General features: G+C 42.2%; 1 protein-coding gene across 2 annotated transcripts in view; it reads left to right on the top strand.

Annotated features, from left to right (window-relative positions):
• The window catches only part of RFX4 (regulatory factor X4), a gene marked incomplete at both ends in the record, with an annotated part of 163,897 nt that overhangs the window by 108,505 nt on the left and 31,760 nt on the right, over positions 1–23,632 (top strand). For both annotated transcript variants that reach the window (XM_082666389.1, XM_082666390.1), the window contains 5 exons: positions 10,134–10,234; positions 12,249–12,307; positions 16,264–16,408; positions 20,908–21,002; positions 21,423–21,540. In XM_082666389.1, the coding sequence (XP_082522515.1) occupies positions 10,134–10,234; positions 12,249–12,307; positions 16,264–16,408; positions 20,908–21,002; positions 21,423–21,540 (518 nt within the window). The remainder of the gene's footprint in view (positions 1–10,133; positions 10,235–12,248; positions 12,308–16,263; positions 16,409–20,907; positions 21,003–21,422; positions 21,541–23,632) is intronic.

The following is a 23,632-nucleotide window of genomic DNA, read 5'->3' on the forward strand; positions in this document are numbered from 1 at the left end:
CATTGGCAGGTGGATTCTCAACCACTGTGCCACCAGGGAAGCCCTGCCTTTATTTTTTTAACTCCTTTTCCTTTCTTAAGTTTACTCTGTTACTCGTTTATTCAACACATATTTATTGAGTGTCTCCTATGTGTCTGACTCAGATCTAGGAAGTTGGGTTATATCAGTGACCAAAAAAATTGACCAAAAAATAGAGGTTTGATGTATTTACTTTCTTTTTCTTTCTGAATTTTTTTGCTTTTTTTTTTTTTTTTTTTGGCTATATTGGGTCTTCGTTGCTGTGCACAGGCTTTCTCTAGTTGCGGCGAGCGGGGGCTACTCTTCATTGTGGTGCACAGGCTTCTCATCATGGTGGCTTCTCTTGAGGAGCACAGGCTCTAGGCACATGGGCTTCAGTAGTTGCAGCACACAGGCTCAGTAGTTGTGGCTCACTGGCTTAATTGCTCCGCAGCTGTGGGATCTTCCTAGACCAGGGCTTGAACCCATGTCCCCTGCATTGGCAGGCAGATTCCTAACCACTGCACCACCAAGGAAGTCTGGCAGGTGGATTCTTAACCACAGCATCCCCAGGGAAGTCCCTATGTACTTTCTTTTAGTTTTGGTTAGTAACATAAGTATTTCAGGCTCGGCTTTTTCCTTTGAGCACAATTTTAGCTTTATCTCATAGGTTTTTTGGGTTTTTTTGTTTGTTTGTTTGTTTTTGTTTGTTTTGCGTTATGCGGGCCTCTCACTGTTGTGGCCTCTCCCGTTGCGGAGCACAGGCTCTGGACGCACAGGCTCAGCGGCCATGGCTCACAGGCCCAGCCGCTCCGCGGCATGTGGGACCTTCCCAGACCAGGGCACGAACCCGTGTCCCCTGCATCAGCAGGCAGACTCTCAACCACTGCGCCACCAGGGAAGCCCTATCTCATAGGTTTTGATATGTAATATTTTAATACTGTTATTTTCTAGATATTTTGCAACATTGATTTGGAGTTCCTTCTTGTCCTAAGAATTTAAATAGAGCATTTAAAAATATCCAGTTGTTTGGAGCTATTATTTCCTGGTTATGTTATTCATTTTAACTTTACTGCTTTGTGATTAGACTGTTTTCTGAACTATTTCTTCTTTTGAGACTATGCTTAGATTTTGTTGTCTAATATATGGTCAGTTTTGTTACATTTGAAGAAGCATTCTGTATCTTCATACAGACTTTTTGACATATATGTATTTGGACCAAATTTATTGTTATTTAGTTCTTGTGTTGTCTTAGTGTTTGTCCACTTAGACTGTTATGGACTGAGAAAGGTTAGTAAGTTAAAGACTGATTTCTAATGTGTGCCAACCTATTTCACCTTGTATTTCCTATTATTTTGTTTTTGAATGTTAGTGCTTTGATATTTCTAATTGCTTCGTCTTCAGTGTGAGTTGTAATGCCTTCCTTACGAATTACAACATCTTCATTGTAAATTGTACTCTTAGCATTATAAAGTCTCATTTAATATTTTTTGGCCCAGAATTCAATTTGTCTGATATTGAAATCATGACCTCTATTTTCTTTTTGTTTTCATCTGAGGGAATACATTTGCCCACTCTTTTATTTTTAATCTTTATAACTCACTTGTATACAGAACCATTAGAATTTGTTTTATTATCCAATCTGATTTTTCTCTTATAAGGTAAGTCCAGCCCATATACATTTATTGATACAACAGATACTTTTGTTGTTAGTTCTATCAGTTTATTTTATATTATTATTTATATTTTATAGCTTTTAATTTAATTTTATTTTTTAAATTCAAGTTTATTGAAGTATACCTTATATTCATTAACATTCATCATTTTTAGTGTATACAACAAAATATAAAATAGTTTCATCACTTCAAAAACTTCGCCTATTTTGTCAGTGCCTCTCCCCACTGGCAGCCCCTGGCAATCACTCATTTATTTTCTGTGCTTATACTTTCACCTTTTCCAGAATCTTACATAAATGGAATCACATGGTAAGTAGCCTTTTGAGTATGACTCACTTCACTTAGCATAATCCATGTTGTTGTGTGTAACAGTAATTTGTTCTTTTTTTAAATTGAAGTATAGTTGGTTTACAATGTTGTGTTAATTTCTGCTGTACAGCAAAGTGACTCAGTTATACACATGTATACATTCTTTTTTTATATTCTTTTCCATTATGGTTTATCCTAGGATATCGAGTATAGTTCCCTGTGCTATACAGTAGGACCTTGTTGTTTATCCATTCTATATGTAATAGTTTGCATCTACTAAGTCCAAACTCCAGTCCATTCCTCTCCTACTCCTCCTCTCCCTTGGCAACTTCTATGTCTGTGAATCTGTTTCTGTTTTGTAGGTAGGTTCATTTGTACCATATTTCAGATTCCACATATACATGATATCATATGGCATTTGTCTTTGTCTGGCTTAATTCACTTAGTATGATAATCTCTAGTTGCATCCATGTTGCTGCAAATGGTATTATTTCAATCTTTTTTTATGGCTGAGTAGTATTCCATTGTGTATATGTACCACATCTTCTTTATCCATTCATCTGTCAGTGGACATGTAGGTTGTTTCCATGTCTTGGCTATTGTAAATAGTGCTGCTGTGAACATAGGGGTGCATATATCTTTGCGAATTATAGTTTTGTCTGAATATATGCCCAGGAGTGGGATTGCTGGATCATATGGTAATTCTATTTTTAGTTTTCTGAGGAACCTCCATACTGTTTTCCGTAGTGGCTGCACCAATTTACATTCTCATCAACAGTGTAGGAGGGTTCCCTTTTCTCCACACCTTATCCAGCATTTGTTATCTGTAGGCTTTTTAATGATGGCCATTCTGACTGGTGTGAGGTGGTACCTCACTGTAGTTTTGATTTGAATTTCTCTAATAATTAGCGATGTTGAGCATCTTTTCATGTGCCTATTTGGCCATCTGTATGTCTTCTTTGGAGAAATGTCTGTTTAGGTCTTCTGCCCATTTTTTGATTGGGTTATTTTTTTTGTTGTTGTTGAGCTATATGAGCTGTTTGTATGTTTTGGAAATCAAGCCCTGTTGGTTGCATCGTTTGCAAATATTTTCTCCCATTCCATAGGTTGTCTTTTCATTTTCTTTATGGTTTCCTTTGCTGTGCAAAAGCTTTTAAGTTTAATTGGGTCCCATTTATTTATTTTTGCTTTTGTTTCCATTACTCTAGGAGACAAATCAAAAAAAATGTTTTGCCATTTATGTCACAGAATGTTCTGCCTATGTTTTTGTAGTAGTTTTATAGTATCTGTCTTACATTTAGGTCTTTAATCCATTTTGAGTTTATTTTTGTATTTGGTGTTAGAGAATGTTCTAATTTCATTACATGTAGCTATCCAGTTTTCCCAGCACCACTTACTGAAGAGACCATCTTTTCTCCAATGTATATTCTTGACTCCTTTATTGTAGATTAATTGATCATAAGTGCATAGGTTTATTTCTGGCTTTCTATCCTGTTCTGTTGAACTATGTGTCTGTTTTTGTGCCAGTACCATACTGTTTTGATTACTGTAGTTTTGTAGTATAGTCTGAAATCTGGAAGGGTTACACCTCTAGCTTTTTTCTTTTTTCTCAGGTTTACTTTGACAATTCTGGATCTTTTTCAGTTCCATGTAAACTTTAGGATTATTTGTTCTAGTTCTGTGAAAAATGTCATGGGTATTTTGATAGGAATTGCATTGAATCTGTAGATTACCTTGGGTAGTATGGCCATGTTAACATTATTAATTCTTCCAGTCCAAGAACACAGTAAATCTTTCCATCTCTTTGTGTCATCTTCAATTTCTTTCATCAGCATCTTATAGTTTTCAGAGTACAGGTCTTTTGCCTCCTTAGGTAGGTTTATTCCTAGGTATTTTATTCTTTTTGTTGTGATGGTAAATGGGATTGTTTTCTTTATTTCTCTTCATGCTATTTTGTTGTTAGTGTATAGGAATGCAAGAGACTTCTGTGCATTAATTTTGTATCCTGCAACTTTACCAAATTCATTGATGACCTCTAGGAGTTTTCTGGTGTTGTCTTTAGGATTTTCTATGTATAGTATCATGTCATCTGCAAAATGACAGCTTTACTCTTCCTTTTCAATTTGGATTCCTTTTATTTCTTTTCCTTGTATGATTGCTGTGGCTAGGACTTCCAAAACTGTGTTGAATAGAAGTGGCAAGAATGGGCATCCTTGTCTTGTTCCTGATCTTAGAGGAAATGCTTTCAGCTTTTCACCATTGAGTATGATATTAGCTATGGGTTTGTCATATATGACCTTTATTATGTTGAGGTATGTACCCGCTATGCCCACCTTCCAGAGAGTTTTTATCATAAATGGATGTTGCAGAATTCTTTATATATTCTGGGTACAAGTTCTTTTCCAGAGTTGTGTTTTGAAACTATTTTCTTTCAATTTTTGCTTGGCTTTTCACGTTATACACAATTATCACTTGAGGAGCAGAATTTTCAACTTTTGGTGAAGTCCAATTTATCAATATTTTATGATGTGGATTTTGCTTTTGGTGTTATATCTAATAATCATTTGTCAAGAAAGGTCACAGTTTTTTCCTAGATTATGTTCTAGATGTTTTAGGTTTTACAATTTTTACATTTTATAATTTTTTTAGACTTTACATTGGTTCATTTTGAGTTTTCCATATGGTGTAAGGTGTAGGGATAAAGGTTCATTTCTGCTTTTTGCAGATGAAAGTCCAAATATTCTAGCACCAATTGTTATAAAGACTTAACTTTTATTTATTGAATTACATTGAAGTTTTGTGGGAACTTACTTGGCCGTGTGTGTGTGTGTGTGTGTGTGTGTGTGTGTGTGTATTTCTGGACTCTCAATTCTGTTCCTTTCCTTTATATGTCCTCCTTTCACCAATATCACACTGTTCTGATGACTGTGGCTTTGTAGTAAGTCTTAAAGTCAGTTAGAATGGGTGCTCCAACTTTGTTCTTCTTTTTCAAAACTGTTCCTTTGCTTCTGCATATTAAGTTCATAGAATCTGCAAAAAGTTCTGTGAAATTTTGTTTAGGATTATATTGAATCTATAGATAAATTTTGAAAGAATTGACATCCTAACTATATTGTGTCTTCCAATCCATGAATGTGGTATATCTCTCCATCTATTTAGGTCCTCTTTAATATTCTTCATTGGTGTTTCATAGTTTTGGAGTTTTTAGCAAATAGATTTTGTACATGTCTTGCTAGGTTTATATCTAATTATTTTGTGGGTTTTGGTGCTATTGTAAATGCTACTATTTTTTATGTTCAGTTTCCAGTTGTTCATTGATTGTTGAAGAAAAATGATTGATTTTTGTTTGTTGATCTTGTATGAGATCCTATTAAACTCACTGACTAATAGCTTTTTTGTAGATTCTTTGGGATTTTCTATGAGTAGAATCATGTACTCTAGGAATAAAGACACTTTTATGTCTTGATTTGCAATATGTATACTCTTTTCTCCCCCTGTCTTATTGCACCTCTCAAATGATGTCCCCATTTAAGTAGGGGTGGCATTTTTGCATTTTCCATGATCTTAAGGAAAAGCATTCAGTATTCATTATAAAAATGATGCTACGGACTTCCCTGGTGGCGCAGTGGTTGGGAGTCCGCCTGCCGATGCGGGGGATGTGGGTTCGTGCCCCGGTCTGGGAAGATCCCACATGCCGCGGAGCGGCTGGGCCCGTGAGCCATGACAGCTGAGCCTGCGCGTCCGGAGCCTGTGCTCCGCAGCGGGAGAGGCCACAGCGGTGAGAGGCCCGCGTACACGCAAAAAAAAAAAAAAAAATGATGCTAGCCATAGGTTTTTTTTATGGATGCACTTTATCAGGTTGGAGAAATTCTTTTCCATTTCTAGTTTGTTGAGAATTTTTATCATGAAAAGATTTTGAATTTTGTTAAAAGCTTTTTTGTACCAAGATCATCATATGGTTTTTCTTTAGTTTGTTAATAAGGTGGGTTACATTGTTTGACTTTCAAATATTGAAACAGGCTTTCATCCCCAGGATAAACTCACTTGGTCATGATAGTTTCATACATATGTATAATCGCTACATCTGAATGGCTAATATTTTGTTGAGGATTTACATTCATGAGAGTTATTGATCTTTAGTTTTATTTTCTTTTAGTGTCTTCTGGTTTAGGTATCAGGGTAATCCTGGCCTCATAAAATGAGTCCCTCTCTTCCTTTTTCTGTAAGAGTTTGTATAGAATTTTATCTAAAATTTTAAATCCATGAGCTTAAACGTGTTCATAGTATTTCCTTATTATCCTTTGAATATCTGTAGGATCTGTAGTGATGTCCCTTTTTTCATCCCTGATGTGGGTAGTTTATATCATGTTTTCTTTTTCTTGGTCAGTGTCTCGAGAGGTTTATCAATGTTATTAATCTTCTCTAAAAGCCATCATTTAGTTTCTCTGATTTCTTTGGTTTCTTACTGTTTTTCTGTTTTCAATATTATCGATATATGCTTTTATCTTTTGTTCTTGCTTTGAGTTTAATATACTCTTCTTTTTTAATTTTCTTTAAGTGGAAGCTTAGGTCATTGATTATAAATCTTTCTACTTTCCTAATAAAGCATTTAATGCTATAAATTTTCCTCTAATCACTGCTTAGCTGCATCCCACAAATTTTGATGTTATGTTTTCATTTTAATTCAATTAAAATATTTTCCCTTGTGACTTTCTTTTTGACTCATGTGTTATTTAGAAGTGAGTTGTTTAATTTCCAAATATTTCAGGATTTTCGACATATCTTTCTGTTATTTCTAGTTTAATTTTCTTATAGTCAGGTTACATATGTTGTATTGTATCAGTTCTTTCACATTTTTTTGAGACTTGTCTGGTGGCCCAGAATATGTTGGTGAATATTCCATGTGTACTTGAAAAGACTGTATATTCTGCTCTCATATGGTGGAATGTTCTATAAATGTCAATTAGGTCAAGTTTATTGTTAGCATTTTTTATGTTTTCTATGCCCTTGTTGATTTTCTGTCCATTTGTTCTATTGTTTACCAAGAGAGGAATATAGATGTCTCTAACAATAATTGTGGATTTGTCTATTTCTTTTTTTACTTCTATCAGTTTTTGCTTCGTGTATTTTGAAGCTCTATTAAGTACATACACATTAGGATTGTTGTGACTTCTTGATGAATTGCCTGCTTTTCATAATGTAAAACCTTTCTTTAACACTGGTAATATTTCTTGTTCAGAAGTTTACTTTGATTAGTAAGATAGCCACTCCAGCTTTTTATTTTTTTTTTTTTTTGGCGGTACACGGGCCTCTCACTGTTGTGGCTCCTCCCACCACGGAGCATAGGCTCCGGACGTGCAGGCTCAGCGGCCATGGCTCACGGGCCCAGCCGCTGTGCGGCATGTGGGATCCTCCCGGACCGGGGCACGAACCCGCGTCCCCTGCATTGGCAGGCGGACTCTCAACCTCTGCGCCACCAGGGAAGCCCCTCCAGCTTTTTTTTTTATTAGTGTTTGCATGGTATATCTTTTTTCCACTCCATTACTCTATGTCTTCATACTTAAAGTAGATTTCATATTCTCAACATATAATGAGGTCTTGCTTTTTTATCCAATATGACAGTTTCTAATTTTTAGTTGCTATGTCTAGACCTTTATATTTAATGTAATTAATTTACATGGTTGGATTAAAATCTTCTATCTTGCTAGTTGTTTTCTGTTAGTTCCTTCAGCTTTTGTTTCTTTTTTTCCTCCTTTTGTGCCCGGTTTATAGGAAGCACACAGGATAAATGAACAGTTAAGTGTCACTACAAGGAAGAAATCAACCAAATCAGAATGTGGGGCATTCCATGGAACAAATAACATGATGTTGCCAATAAACCAATGGCATGAAATAGAATTTTTTTTAAAGGCTTAAGAAATAGAACAAGGCAATTATATCTTTTATGCAACGTGTGGAACTTGTTTGGATCCTGATTCAGACAAACTAGAAGATGTCTTTGAGAGGAATAGAGAAATTTGAGTACAGACCGAGCTTTAGATAATATGAAGGAACTACTATTCATTCTGTTGGGTATAACAATGGCATGGTGGTTTTAAGTGTTTGTGCATGTATGTACATATATAAATACATATTTAAAACTTGTCAGTTAGAAATGCATAACATCCTGAATTCACTTAAAACACTCTAGAAAAGAAAAAGAAGCATGTGATAAATTAAACTGGCAAAATGTTGCTAATTATTGATGCTGGGTCATGGGTATTTGAAGGTTTGAAGTTTTTCTTAATAAAAATGTTAAAAACAAAACTCAACAAAGTAGAGTGCACACTGAAATAGAGACCACAGAAAAGAACCAGGTCTGATGGGGAAATGATGAATTCTGTTTGGACATGTTTAGTTCGATGGACCTTTTGGGGCTTTGAAATGGACGTGTCCTGCATGCAGTTGGTCCAGAGTTCTAGAGATGGTGACTGAAGCTGTGGGCATGGAGAAACTATCCAAGGAAGGAATACAATGTGATAAGAGAGGGCCCAGGACTAGACTTGGAAGAACTGGACGATGTAATGGCCAGGTAGGGGGGGCTGAGCTTTGTGACTGGGGAGAAGTAGCCAGAAGATGGAGGGGTCACAAATGCCAAGTGAAGTAAACGTTTCCAAAAGGAGGAAGGGCTAACGGATCCGAATGCTGCCAGATGTCAAGCAACGTGAGGACCAGAATGAGTCTATGGGTTTGTGTCATGGATGGAGGTTGCTGCCTGGGTGGGAGCTTTGTAGGCGGAGGTACAGGAGTGAGGTGAGGAGTGAATGGGAGGTGAAGAAGAGGAGACAGAGAGTCTAGACAACTCTGAAGAAGTATGTCTGTGAAGTGGAAGAAAGAGGATAGTAGCTTGAGGAGATAGAGTGAGGAAAGAAGACGGTCTTTTGTTTTTAAGGTGAGACATTTTTGAACATGTTAAAATGACAAGAGGAATGATCAAGAGAGAGGAAAAGGTGAATATGCAGGAGAAGGAGCAGTCAGCAGTGGAAGGTTCCTGAGAAGGCAGGAGGGGAAGAGATGGGGCTGGATCCTTGATTCTGTCAGGTAGGCTGACTTCTTTGGGGTGTTTTCCCTGAGAAGTAGGAGGTGATGCCACCTGCTGGTGGAGAGGGGGGAGGTGGGGGTTTGGAAGTGTGAGGAACACAGAGAAGATTGTAGTAAGTCATGGAAAAGGAAAGAGTGAGTGAGCAGGGGAACACAGTTAGGACTGCTTATCTAGGGGGAGAATCTGACGGGGACTGAATGAGAGCAGGGTAGGCAGTGTTGGTGGAAGGCAAGGATGGTGTGGATGGTGAGGGTGGGGAGAGGTCCTTGTGGCAGGCATGACTAAGGAGGACCTCATGGAGGACACCGGACCTAAGGTGATGAGCAGATGATTTTGATGGTGAGAGCCTGAAAATGGTGCTTAATGTCTCCTCGACTCCAGATTCCCATCTCATATTGCAACCGACTGCCCCCTCAACCCTTTACCCCTCTAGCCCCACCCCACCCCACCTCCTGCCCCCAAACAGTCCTTGACTTTCCAAATCTGACATGGCTTCCAGGTCTGTGTCAGGGTTGTTTGTCAGTTTAAAAATGTACTCTTGCTTCCCAGTTCCTACCAAGAGGCAAACATTTTAGTAAGCCTGAGTCCCGGCTGTGTGGGCAGGCGTGGCGGTATGCTGCAGATGGGGTTCCTGCCCGCCTGGGGAGCTCCAACAAGACTGAACAGCATGAAGAGGAGAGGCCAGTTGCAAACGGTGCTCTCAGGTCCACTGTCCACTGTCATTACCCCTCCCACAAGCCTCTTCAGAAACACGAAGGATGGTGTCTTACTCGCAGACAGGGTTCTGGATGATGCCAAGCATTGCAGTGGGCTTTTCCCCACACCTGTGTATGCTGTGTCTCCCTCGTCGACCAGCGTGGGCACCAGAGCACATTCTGTCCACGCCCTTCTCAGACCCACCAGCTCTCCACAGGGCATGGACTGCTGACCCTGTCCCTGAGGTTACTGCTTTCAGTGGCACCTAATGATTGCAGTCAAAACACCATCAGAGGAAATAAGACTCTGTAGGGGCCTGTGGGGAGGACTGGGCAACACACAAGGCACTTAGCATGTGTCATTTCTCTTTCTAGCTTAACTCAGGTGATCCGAAAGTTTGCCAAACAGCTGGATGAGTGGCTAAAAGTGGCTCTCCATGACCTCCCAGAAAATTTACGAAACATCAAGTTTGAATGTAAGTATGAAGTTTGGGAGCAGGGGGGAAGGGAGGGTAACATTTTAGTGCCAGATATTTTATATAGGTTGTTAATAAAATAATAATAATAGCTAAGAATTTACTGATGCCTACAAAGCACCAACTATCATGCTCAGCACTTTCCATGCGTTAACTTCGTTAATCCTCACAAAATGTTTATTATGGGTGGCACACCTCTCCTTTACAGAAAATGAAACAGATTTAGAGAGGAAGTAAGCAGCAGAGGCAGGATTAGCCCCTAGGTCTGTTTGATGCCAGAGTTTCTGCTGTCACCACCACACTCCTTATCCCATTTAATCCTCACCCATCCCTGCAATGTAGGAAACAGTATCCCTCTTCTACAGGTGAAGCGCCGAGAGGCAAAGAAACTTCGCCAAAGCCACACAGACACGCAGATGGTAATTAGGGGCCAGGAGTCAAACTCACGCCTATCTGACCCTAAAATGGAGATTTCCCTGAAGCTCCTGTCCACAAAGTGGGGGTAATAGAAGACAGACAAGAGCTTCAGGGCTTCATCTATTTAATTCTCTGCCTAATGAGAAAGCAAAATTAATATTTCTCATGGGGGATTCGGACTGTGAATCTTTTCTCTGCTGAGCATCACCACTCATTCCCCAGCATTCATGTTGCCTGAGAAAACTGGTCCTCTTTCTCTGTGTCGATGTGTCTTTACTTGTGGGAAGTCTCACGTGCTATTAAGCCAAGGTGAGATGATGTTAAGCCAAATAAAGTTTTAAGATATGTGTTTCTTAAAACCCCATTTGAATACAGCTGGCCATGCTTGCCCGAAATAAGTACCAGCAAGGAAAATGAAGGAGATCCAATTACCCTCTCTCCACAGGCAAAGGGGGCCCTTTCAGACGTGCTTTGAGGCCGCCTGCCGTGCCCATCACCTATTGATAAAGCCTGCTTTATTTCACGGCTCTCAGCTCTTTTCTTTTCATGAGCACTAAATTCCACATCACAAAGTTAAAGAAAAAGTAATTAAGGAGAAGGATTAACGATTGATCGGCCTGGAAAATTAGAAGTTCATCTGTCCCCCGACTCCACCTGCCCCCCCCTTCCTCCACTCCATGCCCTATTTTTCCAACCAAGCTGGTTCTGAGTACAAATTAGAATAATCCCAGGGAAATTTCTGATTGTTTCTTGACCAGTTCAGAAATTAATGAGAAGAATGCCCCGTGCCCATTTTAATTACGCTGGCAAAGCAAATCTGTTGAAAGTCCAAAGCCAGGAGGTTTGTCGGACCTGCCACCTATGGGAGCCTGGAAGCGCCCACTCTCCCCAGGGAGCCTTGAGGGTGCACTTCGAGAAGGTGCAAGGAGTGGAGACACACACCTTTCCAAAGGACTCTGTAAGGATGAAGACCTTGGGCTGGCACATGACTTGTCTGCTTCGAAACCTACAGATATAAGATCACCCCACTTCAAAGCATCAGCCTATTATGTCAGCATAGGACCCAGGATCATCCGTACAAATAGGTCGTGGAGACTGTTGGATGAAAACGACAGATGATGAATGCAAAGCCACATTCAAGGTGCCGCCCAGGGTTCTATCCTAGAAGCAACCCTGCTCAATCAAGGTTTCCTAGTAGACATACTACTTTTTAAAGGGCCTTCTTCAAAGCTTCCACTTGATTCCTGCAATTATTTATGGGGAGAAGTGATTGAGCTTGCAATTAGCGAAATGAAAGACAAGTAAATAATTGCTTTTACTCACGGTTGATTGACGCCACAGTTTCTCACACCTGCCAGTGTGGAGTGTGGGCAACTTTGAAATATGTACCCCAAATATCGTCATCTTAGGAAATAGTTGTCCATATGGGAGAACAAAGAAGCAAATGCAGGGTTTTGCCAGTGGGTGCAGAAAACAGGATTGGACAGTGACAAAGTTAGGCAAACAAGGAAGCTACTTTTTGAAATCGGCCTGCGGAAAATCTAAGGTCGGACCGTAAAGCATAAAATGTGTCATACTCACTCTTTTCTTCTTGCAGTGTCGAGAAGATTTTCCCAAATTCTGAGACGGCAAACATCACTAAATCACCTTTGCCAGGTAGCTGTCCTGTGTTGTGTGTTCTAACTACTGCTAAGTCATTGAAAATGAACGGCAAATCCACAATAACTCTGGAGAGGATCTGTCAGGGTGTGGTTGTTTAATAGTACACTCTCACCATTATCTGAAATTTCTACAGATAAGGAATTGAAACGCTAGCCAATCACTATATAGTTTCAAGTAACATACAGAATAATTTCTGACATCATTTCCGCATTAACCTTTCATATATTCTAGGTCCACAAGTTTTGTGTTTTGCTTAAGTACATTGGGGTTTCTCAGCCACTGTTGCCTTTTTGGGCTGGGTAATTCTTTGTTGTGGGGAGTTGCTTTGTGTATTGTAGATGCTTAGTGGTATCCCTGGCCTCTACCCACTAGATGCCAGTAAGACCACCCACCCCCAAGTACCACTTTGGTTGTGACAGTCAAGAATGTCTCCAGCCATTGCCATGTGTAGCCTGGGGGGTGCAAAATCACCCCAATTTTGTTTTTTCCCCAGGTTTCTGTTCTTTTTAGCACAAAAGTGACATTTGTTTACTATTAAAAAATTTTTTTTAATTAATGAAAGTATATACGTACAGTAAAAAGTGAAAGATCCCGCTGTAGCTCTGTAGTTCTAACTGATGGCATAAAGTTTTGCATTTCTGTTAATTTTGAACCTCAAGGAAGGGAATCTAAGTCTGTTAAGGCAGGCCATTAACATTCATTAAACTGTTAATGACCTTAAAGCCCAGGGGACAAACTGGTGGCTGCAGGTCAAATCTGGCCCGCAGATGTGTGGGGTTATTTTTGTTTGATTGGCATATGTTCAAAAAATTTTTTTTACTTAGTCACTAACAGTTGAAACTAGGAGATGACAACTAAACACCCACATTTTCTGTAGAAAAATTGTAAGAGCTGGCAACCCCAGAGCTAATTTCCCCGGGGCAATAACCAGCTGGATGGGCCGAGCTTTTCTCTAGCAGGCAGCGTCCTCTCATCACCTCCGCTTTCTCTTACACTTGGCCCACCTCACTCATGCACTTCACCTGCCTGCCTTGTTTATGTGTTCGGGTTTGTAACCTCTCCCTTACATTGTTGGTTCTGGTTGGTGTTGGTTACTCAAGGTCAAGGTGGGAGGGGGAGGGGTCTCTAGTTAGAGTGGCCTGAAGGAAGGCTCCAGGCCAGGAACCAGAAAGTGTAAAACTACCGCCACCCACCCACCGCCCCCCCCCCCCACACACACCTCACTGTTCCAGCCCTGCCCCTGGCATAAATGGCACAGAGGGAAACCTTCCACATTTGTACTGTTTCAGAGGCCACACCTGGGCACTGTTCTGGGGTAGGGCAGAGCCTCACAGGTTAATGGGATTCAGGAAATAAAATGAATAGTAACAAAATAAAGAAACACTGCCAGGGTTAGTTTTCAAATCCTACCTCTGTCCATCAAAAGGTTTTAGAAGGGACTCAACACAAGCCTGAGGGTTCTATTAATATCACTAAACATATAGTATCTACACATAAAGATCAAAAATTTCTTGTTTAATTTTTTCTATTAAATTTCAATTGCATAAATATGTGTATCTTTTTAAAACAAAAACAATAATAATTTTACAATAACAAAAACAGTGATTAGATGGAAGCAAATATTTCCAGACCTTAATGATGGTAAATTCTGGGTCAGGGAAACTCATATTCATCATGGGTATTGGGTCTTGGGAGTTGTCATTTTTGTCTTTGTATCTTACACATTTATTAAATATAAAAGATTTTAATGTGTATATAAAATAAATTGATTTGAGATATTCTTTATAAAAAAAAAAGGAAAGACTGCATTGTTTCTGAGGATGCATGCCGTCTGGTTCTTCTTCCCAGCTTGGAAGAGCCGGTTTTGGGTCATATCAGGGAACTAGATACGGTTTTAGGACATAGTTAAAAGTAGACATTTAGGAAGTTTAGAAAGGCCTTTGACCCTTTAATGTACCATGTAGGTAAAAGCATCCACACCCACGCCTACAACCACCTGCGTGCTCACGGGCATGCGCGCACACACACTCGCCACTTCTCACATAGACAGTTCGTACTTTAATCAGCAATTGCTACCTTTCCATCTTCACTGGACAGCTATCAGACACATTTCTGGATCAGCCAAAGGACTAGGGTTAGTGCTGGGAATGAAACACCATGGAGCATCTTAGCTAATATCCCAGCAAGCTTTCCTAAACACACACAAGGCAAGTCAGACTAAACAACATCCAGCCAAAAACTCGCCCCCAGATACTTAAACCCAAGAGCCAACTATTCAGGCCCTTTTGGATATACACTGAGCAAGCAACTTGGCATTCATATCTCAGCCATTCATCCCACAAAATCTTTTGAGTGCCTACTGTGTGCCAGACATTTACACTTAGTGGTACTTGCCCAACAAAAAATAGTGAAAAGTGATAAGCGTTATGAAGGAAAGAGAATGGAAATAGAGAATAACGGGGCATTTTAGATCCTATTTAGATAATGTGGTTAGAGGAGCCCTCTCCATGGGCACTGCATTTAATTTTGAGCACGCATGATGGCAGGGTGGCCGGGGCAGGGTGAGAGAAGAACATTTCAGCAGCAGGAGCACCCTGTGCAAAGGTCCTGGGGTGTCAGAGCGATCACAACAAAGAGAATCGACCTGCGTGAGAGGAACCTCATTTATTGAGCTCTTACTCCCTGAACTGTGCACCTTGCAAGCATTATCCCAAGGAGTCTTCAACAGTGGCCCTCCTGAAGAGATAGGTACTAGTACATCTTCATTTTATAGATCAGGAAACTGAGGTTAATCTGCTTGCCTGCCCCCAATCAATCAGCTGGTCTGTAGCAAGGTCAGGATTTGCACTAAGTATATTTGAATCCAGAATCCTAGACCTTCACATTCAATTATCATTAGAAACCAACCCAACTCACTTTTCATATATTCATATATTCTAGGCCTCTGTGTTGCGCAAAGACTTCTACAATGATTTAAGTAAGATTTTATTTTACCTGTGCTCGGACAGTCTACATGTAAAAGGCTCGTCAGTATTTACATTTGATTGGAAATTCATAAGCATTAGGCGACTTACAATGTCCTTGTGTCTTTGAAATCTTGTTTTGTTTTATTAAAGACATTTTTGAAAACATGCAAGTAAAGGAAATGATTCTGGAAGTGTTTTTCTTTGCTTTTATCAGTATTGCTACAACTTGGTAGTTCCAAGTATTGTTGTTCCGAGTATTGTTCCAGCTTACAAATTTAAGTTCTACTATGAGGGTTGCTGAGGAAGCCACAGATTAAATGCACACACACTCACACACTCACAGACACACACACACTCACACACTCTCACATTCACACAGACCACATTAAAAGACCACTGAGTCGTAAGGTATAGTTTCCTTTTCTTCCATCTCAATTGTTCATATTTGTTTTAATTATTATAGTTACATAAAAAGCAAAAGCAGAAAGCTAGACCATAAACTGCTTCAGAATGCACTTAGATGAAAACTACACCTTGTAAAATTTCTGGGGTTGAATCTATCATAGGCCCAAGGGTAGCAGGACCCTTCCTAGATCTGAGCCTGTTGCTTCTCACACGCTAGAGACACGGGTTATTAAACACAGAGCTCTCGCCCACAAGCTCACATCAGGAGGCTGACAGATCTCTGGGCTTCATCCCATTGTTCCACGGGGTCAAGACCAAAGGGGCTGGGAACAGCAGGTTTGGTCTGGCCTAGGCCACCATGGGGTAGTTTCTTATAAAGAGAGATGTGAGGAGAGAGCCACAGAGAAAATGGTATACGGATCTCCTGAGTTATAGACTCATCATCTGAGTTTTCTTGAATTTCAGAGTACTTTGCAAAGTACCATAAACAGATTCATTAAAAAGAACTAAAAGGAAATAAAGGAAGGGGTTTTAACCTAACAACCCATGAGCTAATGAGTTGATTGTATTGGATTCCAGGCATCTCGAACAGTGATCCACAGTGCAGACATCACATTCCAAATGCTGGAAGACTGGAGGAACGTGGACCTCAACAGCATCACCAAGCAAACCCTCTACACCATGGAAGACACTCGAGATGAGCACCGGAAGCTCATAATCCAGTGTAAGATGCTCTACCAGGGCGTGTGTCTTTTTATTTGTTTAAAAAGAAAGAAAGAAAGAAAGAGTATCTTGGTACATAATTAGGTGGCATTCCCACCCTGTCCTTCTCCCTGGGATCCCATCCCCTCTCTTGTTCCTGTTGAATGGGTCGGCCTAGATGGAGGGGCTAGCTGGTCAACTTTGCTGGAGAAAATGGGTGCTGGGGCATTGGGCAGCACACAGTGTCAGGCAAAAGGCCCCACCCGTGACCCTCGATGCCAGGTGCCGTTCCCTAGGTGGCATCAACAAATGAGGACAAAGCTTGCTGCCTCTCTCAGTGTATGTCATTATGTCAGCCTGGAGGAAGCTGGAAATCCCGCCTACTTTTCTGTGGAGGGTCACGGGCGTCAGCCCACCTATTTACTGGCAGGTGAACCTCTCAATCGTAGTAGATGTTTGAGAAGGGGATGGAAGGTGATTCACTTCTGTGAATACATGTTCATGCCCCTGTGGATAAAGATAGTGAGAGTACCGCTCCAGGTATTATCCTGATGTGGTCGGGTTGCTCTTCTTAGCAGCAGAGGACACGGAAGACCAGAGAACACCACCATTCTTAGCACATCCGTGCTGTTCCTCAACAGCCCATCACAGCCTCTGCCCAGGGAATCCCCTGGACCAGGGTCTGTTGGCTCCTTCCTTATTTTACTCAGCCGTTGCTTCTTGTGCCTCGGGGGAAGGGAGCATGAGGACAGAGGGTGAGTCCATCCGCCCCCATCAGCTCTTGGAAAGCTTGGTGCTGAGGCTGTGCTGGGTGTGGGGGATACGGCAGCAGCTGTGCCTTCTGGATGGGGTGAGGCCCAAGGCCCTAATAGTGACATTCAGGAAGCTGCAGAGTGGCTGTCCCCCGCCCCGAGAAGAGGGGCCCAGTCTTCTGAGAGCCCCAAGCCCCTTAGGTTTCTACTACACCCCCTCAACACTGTTGCCCTGAAGGAAAACTTTCTTCATCCAGCCTAAGCATGTCATGTTTATAAACAGAGTTCTCTAAGATGTTCCTATTAGAGACCTCTTTTCAAAAACAAATGGAGCAGCTGAAGCACTGGATCACGTGGACCTTCCCTGGGGCTTCTTCTTTCCTAGTGACCCCAGAGCTCCTCTCAGGCTCTTATTTCTTCCTGTGCAACAGCCTCCAGCCTGCTTTCCCCTGTTAAGAATTTTAGAGATTGTGACAAATAATAATTCAGCTGATAGAGTGCCTAGTTTATGCCAGGTCCTGTGTCATGATCTCAATCTCCACATCAACCCTTTGGGGAGGATTCACTTATCAGCCCCATATTACAGATGAGAAAACTGAGCCCCAGAGAGGTGGTGAACCTTTCCCAAGTTAGCAGAGCTAGACCTGGAACCCAGGTCTAGTTTTGGTGTCACCGCCATGCACTTGTGCATGCCAGAGGAGAAAAAAATAACGAGATGTGGGCAAGCTTTAGAGGTTCCAGGATCTTTCCAAGTGCTTACAGTCATGCTTCCTGTTGTGTTTTTCCTTCTGGAAGGCAATGGAAAGCATGGCTAAGAGCCCCCTAACAGTGCTAGCTATACTCCTGATGGCCATGCCCCCAGGGCCTCACACAGGGCCAGGGGTAGAGGCGGGGGCCAGCAATGTTTGTAGAGGACCAAATAGATGGGTGGAAGCCCACAATGATCCAACTTCCTGGTTCTGCCAACCACTCCTAGCAGCATTAGACTCAGCTCTCTTCTCCCCTCAGCACCTTTCATGGGGGGAAGAAAATGTGACCCAGACTCATAAGGAAAACTACAATCACCATTGCTTGTTTTAGGGACCAGGCTCTGAGCCTTTGCTGGAGCAGCACGAAGGTCACTGCTGCTTGTCCAAGAAAGAACCTTTTGGGGCTTTCTCTTCTGGCTTTCTTAGGCTGAGGGCAGAATATTGTCCTTTATTTTTTATTTTTGCGGTACGCGGGCCTCTCACTGTTGTGGCCTCTCCCGTTGCGGAGCACAGCCTCCAGACGCGCAGGCTCAGCGGCCATGGATCACGGGCCCAGCCGCTCCGCGGCATGTGGGATCTTCCCGGACCGGGGCACGAACCCGTGTCCCTGCATTGGCAGGCGGACTCTCAACCACTGCGCCACCAGGGAAGCCAAGAATGTTGTCCTTTAAATCTGTGATTGTATTCTTCTAGAGGAAGGGAGTCATAATGAGGTTCAGTGCAACCCACCTGCCTGTCCTGGGTCTAGCACTGTGTTAATACGCTGAGCAAAGAGCAGTGAATAAGATGGACACTGCCCTTGCCACGTGGAGCTTAGAGCTAATGGCAAATCAGAAGTTGAACAAGTAATTTCCAAATGGTTGCGTTTTACCAAAGAGGACATACTATGTGATGCAGTGCCGGGATGAGGGGGATTGAGGAAGCCTGAAGGCAGGTGGCCTGGCACGCGGGTGTCATCCTTGCTCCTTCCAGACAGCTGGGAAGTAAGTCCCTGAACACAATGAGCTGGACCAAAGGTCGGTTTGAATAGGACTAGGGGCACCTGTGTGCTGCACCCTCCTTTCCTTACAACCAGTTGACAAGTCTGCGGATTCTTGCTTTAGGGGGTTACCATCACATCCATGATGTAGATGCTGGCTGGGGATGCCTGACTTACCTTAAATTAAAAAGTACACATTGGGACTTGAGCATGATGATTAGAATGAGCCTTAAGTGGTGCTGTGGTAAGAGCATGTGGTTGGGATGCCCGACAGACCTTGATTCAAACCCTGGTTCTGGTGTGCTGTGACCTCGGCTTCCAAATCTGTAAAATGGGGATAATGCAAAAGGATGAAATGGGACAATGTGTGCCACATACATGGTACACAGCGTAGAGCTAGTGTAGAGAAGAGGTTGGGAGGCAAGCACTTGAGGCAGGCTGTGTTTGAAACTTGCCTCTGCCATTAACCAGCTGCGGAAGTCACTCATCTCTGTGTGCCTCTTCTGCCTCATTTGTCAAAAGGCTGGGTGTGTGTGGGGGGGTAATAATAGTACCTACCTCCGTGGGCCGTTCATCCTTTCAACAAACATTCGAGCAACTATTGTGTACCAGGCACTGGTCTAGGTCCTGGCCTCATGACATTCACATTCTAGGGGTAATCTAAGGTCAGAGTGTGCCCGTAGAAAACATTTTAGGAGAGTGCCTGGCATGCGGCAAGCACTCAGTAAGTGTTGGCAGTTAGCACTTTCATTGCCATCTCGATCATTATCATCACGGATTGAAGCACAGTGGCTCAGACGCACAGGCAGTGCCGTGAAGAGCGAAGGAACACCAGAGGGAAAGTCAGAGACTGGGTTCCAGTTCCTGCTCTGCCACCAACTCACCCTCTGACTCTGAGGGGGTCATCTGATCTCTAAGACATAGCTTCCTCACCTATAAAATGAGACAGATCAACTAAATGGGTTTTGTAAAGTCCTTTCTCATTCTAAAGTATATGTTTTCGGGTCCTGGAAGCTGACCTCTTGCAGCAGTTATCAGTTAAGTAAAATAGAGCAGATTGGCCAGTCCTGGAAAATGGGACAACAGAAGCTGCTCAGACAAATGAAAACTGTAGGAACATGTGAATCCTGAATCGTGGTTTGATTTATTGAGCTTCACATACAAAAACACAAAGAAATGTAGTAAGAGGAGATGTTCCGGATTGGAGATCACCACAGCAATGTTTCTACTTTCTGCAGTGCTTCACTGATTACAGAATCCTTCTATACTCAATGATTTGACTTGTACCTGAAGACAGGTTGTAAAGTGATATGATGATCCTCCTTTGACCAGTATGGAAACTGGAGGGCACAGTGATGGTTTCCTTTACACCAACGTTTATTAAGCGTCTGCTATGTGTCAAACACTGAGAGGCTGGTTAGGCTGCTTGTCCAGTATGGTTGTGGTTCAGAAACATTTGAATGGTCAAATGTGCCTTACCGTGGGGCAGAGAGCAAGAGAGCAGCAGTGCATCTCCCCTGTCATGCAAGCAAGCGCATACTGGATAAGAGCTATAGCACAGGTAATGTGCCAGCTAATAAAGCTATCAGGCAAAGAAGTAGCAGGGGGACACGCCCATGCACACCCCTAACTATAGCAGTGTTCTTAGTGATACAGTGAAGGTAGAATGCAAATAGTAAAGTGCTGTGAAAGTACAGAGGGAGAGTGATCAGTTCTGCCGGCGAGGGGCATGGGAGGGTAAATAGGATTTCATCGGAGGATCATTTCAGCTGTTTCATGACAGACTAAACAGTCTAAGCAGAGGGAACTGCCTGAGAAAAGCGGGGATGGCAAGTAACCCGGGGTGGCCAGGGCTTAAAGTGTTCACAGGCACAGAGGATGAGCCTGGAAAGGTAAGTTGGGGTGTATTCTCTAAATCCTTGAATACCCTGCTAAGACTTTGGAGTTTTTTATTTTATTCCGTTGTATTCCTTTGTTCTTTTAACACCTGTGTGTGTTTAAACACAACTGCATGGTGTGTGGGGTCTCCTCTGTTTGACAGTGTATCAGGAGTTCGACCATCTCCTGGAGGAGCAGTCTCCCATCGAGTCCTACATCGAGTGGCTGGACACCATGGTGGACCGGTGTGTTGTGAAGGTTGGTAAGCTGAAGCGGAAGGTGCAGGCCCGGGTGTGGCAGCCCATCACTCGCCTTGATGGCGCTTGGGTAATACAGAGCCCCGCAGTGAGCTAGCTGAGTGTTTCCTCGGCAGCCTCGGAGCCCTAGGGATGCAAGGAGAGGCCTGGGCCCCCCTCAGGAGTGGGGGAGGGGTGTGTCACGAGGCAGGACTCTTAGAGTCTCCCTCCCCTGGTTCAACCAGGTCAGCATCTCTCCTAGCGGTTGTACCTGTTGAGTCTCGACATAAGATTTCATTTCTGAAAGTGTGTTTTTGCTGTTAAAAATAAAAAGTCTATAACATTGAACTTAGAGACCCGAAGCCTTCCTGTCATTTCAATAAGAGACGGTAATAAATGAAGGTCAAATCAACCACGCATACAGCCGTTCACTCTCTTGTAGGTGGCTGCCAAGAGGCAAGGGTCCTTGAAGAAGGTGGCCCAGCAGTTCCTCTTGATGTGGTCCTGTTTTGGCACAAGGGTGATCCGGGACATGACCTTGCACAGTGCCCCCAGCTTCGGTAAGGCCACCCCAGCCCTCCCCACATCCAAACACGTCTTCTCTGGGCTCCATGTACCAAGTCCATCTCTCCGGAGTCAGGCATGGTCTTGCTGTCTCTGAGACCACAAGGACATCACCCGGAAACATTCTCTATTCTGGGGGGACACGATATTGTTAGGACTTTCAGGGAGAAAGATGGCATTGCACGCTAAAGGAGAAGTATACATATCTGAAAACGAGAGGCTTGCACACAGATAACATTATTTGAGTTTAAAGAGAAGTAAATAGCAGTGGCTGTGCTCCCCTTTTTCTGGAAGTCCCCAGTCATGGCTGCTTCCACTGGTCTATTTTGCCAAATTTCATAGTGTGGATTTGCCAAGACTGGGCACATGAAGAAGCCTCCGAGTGCAAAATTTGCAAACGGCTTGATTGACAGGCCAGTGGTGGGTAAAGTTTTCTTTGATAACGTGCCCCAGTGTGATCCCCAGTAAACGACTTTTGCATTCATTTTCCCTTTTGTTTCACTGACCCCTTGGGTTTTCATCACCTCCAGGACACATCCCTACCCCAAGTCCTTGTCTCCTGTTTTCCAGTTTAACGGGACTTGAAATCTCTGACCGGAGGTGCTTACGGTAGTCTCTGCGGGCAGGAACCTAATCACCGACTTGGGGTGAATGCCATTTTTCACTGGAGAGAATGGCATATGCATTGAGTCCAGGTCATCATTAGCAAAGTGAGGTGGAACTTTAAGGCATTATCCAGACATTTGAAATCTCAAAACACTTTGGCCTCAGTTTTCTAGGCATTTCGGCAAAGGGCTGTTTGTGAATTTTCTGGGTAATTGCTTCAGTTCTCTGTTTTACTTTGCAAGTAGAGATGTGGTTTTGCTTCTCATTATCTCCAATTAAGCCAATCAGCTCTGGGTTTTGCTCTGGGTTTAATTTGACACTTTTCCATCTAGCTTTTTATGGTCTTGTCACTATTTCCCAGTTGTGCTATACAATGCAGTGAATATGTGGTGAAACAAAGAAGGCACTATTTTTTCTAAACAGCTCTGTCCATGAAAGACTGTGTTTACCCAATTGGAGAAGCGTTTTGTTGTGGATTTCTTTAATCTCAGCATTGGGAAGTTCTCTGAACCTGCCTGCACCATGGCTACAGATGGAAATTCTCTTTGAGCTGTATATGGAAATGCTCTGGTGACTGCTACCTGGGCAGTGCCACCAGGCATGGCATTTTGATGACTTCCAGTTCAGCATAGTTAGTGTTAGCACATGTTACCTGTGGCTCTGGGAAGATCACTTGTGCATAACTGCTTTCAGTTAAGCTGATGGGTGAAAAATATTCGAGATTTTTTTCATTGCTTCAGAAATCAAAGAAGAACGATACCGCACAAATAAGTATATATACATCCACAAAGCAAGCACCCTTTCCTTGTTTTATATCTTATTCTTCAAGTTGCTGATTCTTATACTGACTGTATATTATCAAACACCCTTCATTAGACAGGGAAAGTAGTCTATGTTGTAATAGCCTTTGAAATCCATTTGTATGTACTAAGTTAACAGTCAATGTTATGGAAAGTAGAACAATTAGAATAGGTTGAATTTATTACTAAGAAATATTATTCTTTAAAATGTGTTTATTTCTTTTTGAACCACGCACATTCTAGGATACACTGGAAACTCAGGCAAATGGCAAACATGGTCACAAATCTTTTAGAAAAGGAAAGAAAAAAGATATTAACCCAATTTTACTTTTACAGTATTTTTCAACCCTGAACAGATGGAAATAATACCTGTCTCCAAGTCCATTTAGCAAACTATCTGAAATGGTCCTGCTCATCCGACTCATTGTTGAGTTTTACAGCTTGGGGTGACAGGCAAGTTGAAAGAATTTGCGGCAGACAAAAGCCCAGCTCCCCCTTTCTGCCTGTATATGTCAAAGACACAGTTGGTGGTTGTGTTTGGGTCATGTGTTCCCTGTATAAAAACAGCTAATTAGGAAAAAGAGCCCTCTGTTCCCTGGCCCCTCCCCCAACCACAGGGGCCAGCTCTATATATCTTATAACTCCCACACGATCCTGGTAGCTGTGAATGGTGCGGGGTTTG

This window comes from Grampus griseus (assembly GCF_964374135.1).
Source record: "Grampus griseus genome assembly, chromosome: 11".
Classification (NCBI taxonomy): Eukaryota; Metazoa; Chordata; class Mammalia; order Artiodactyla; family Delphinidae; genus Grampus; species Grampus griseus.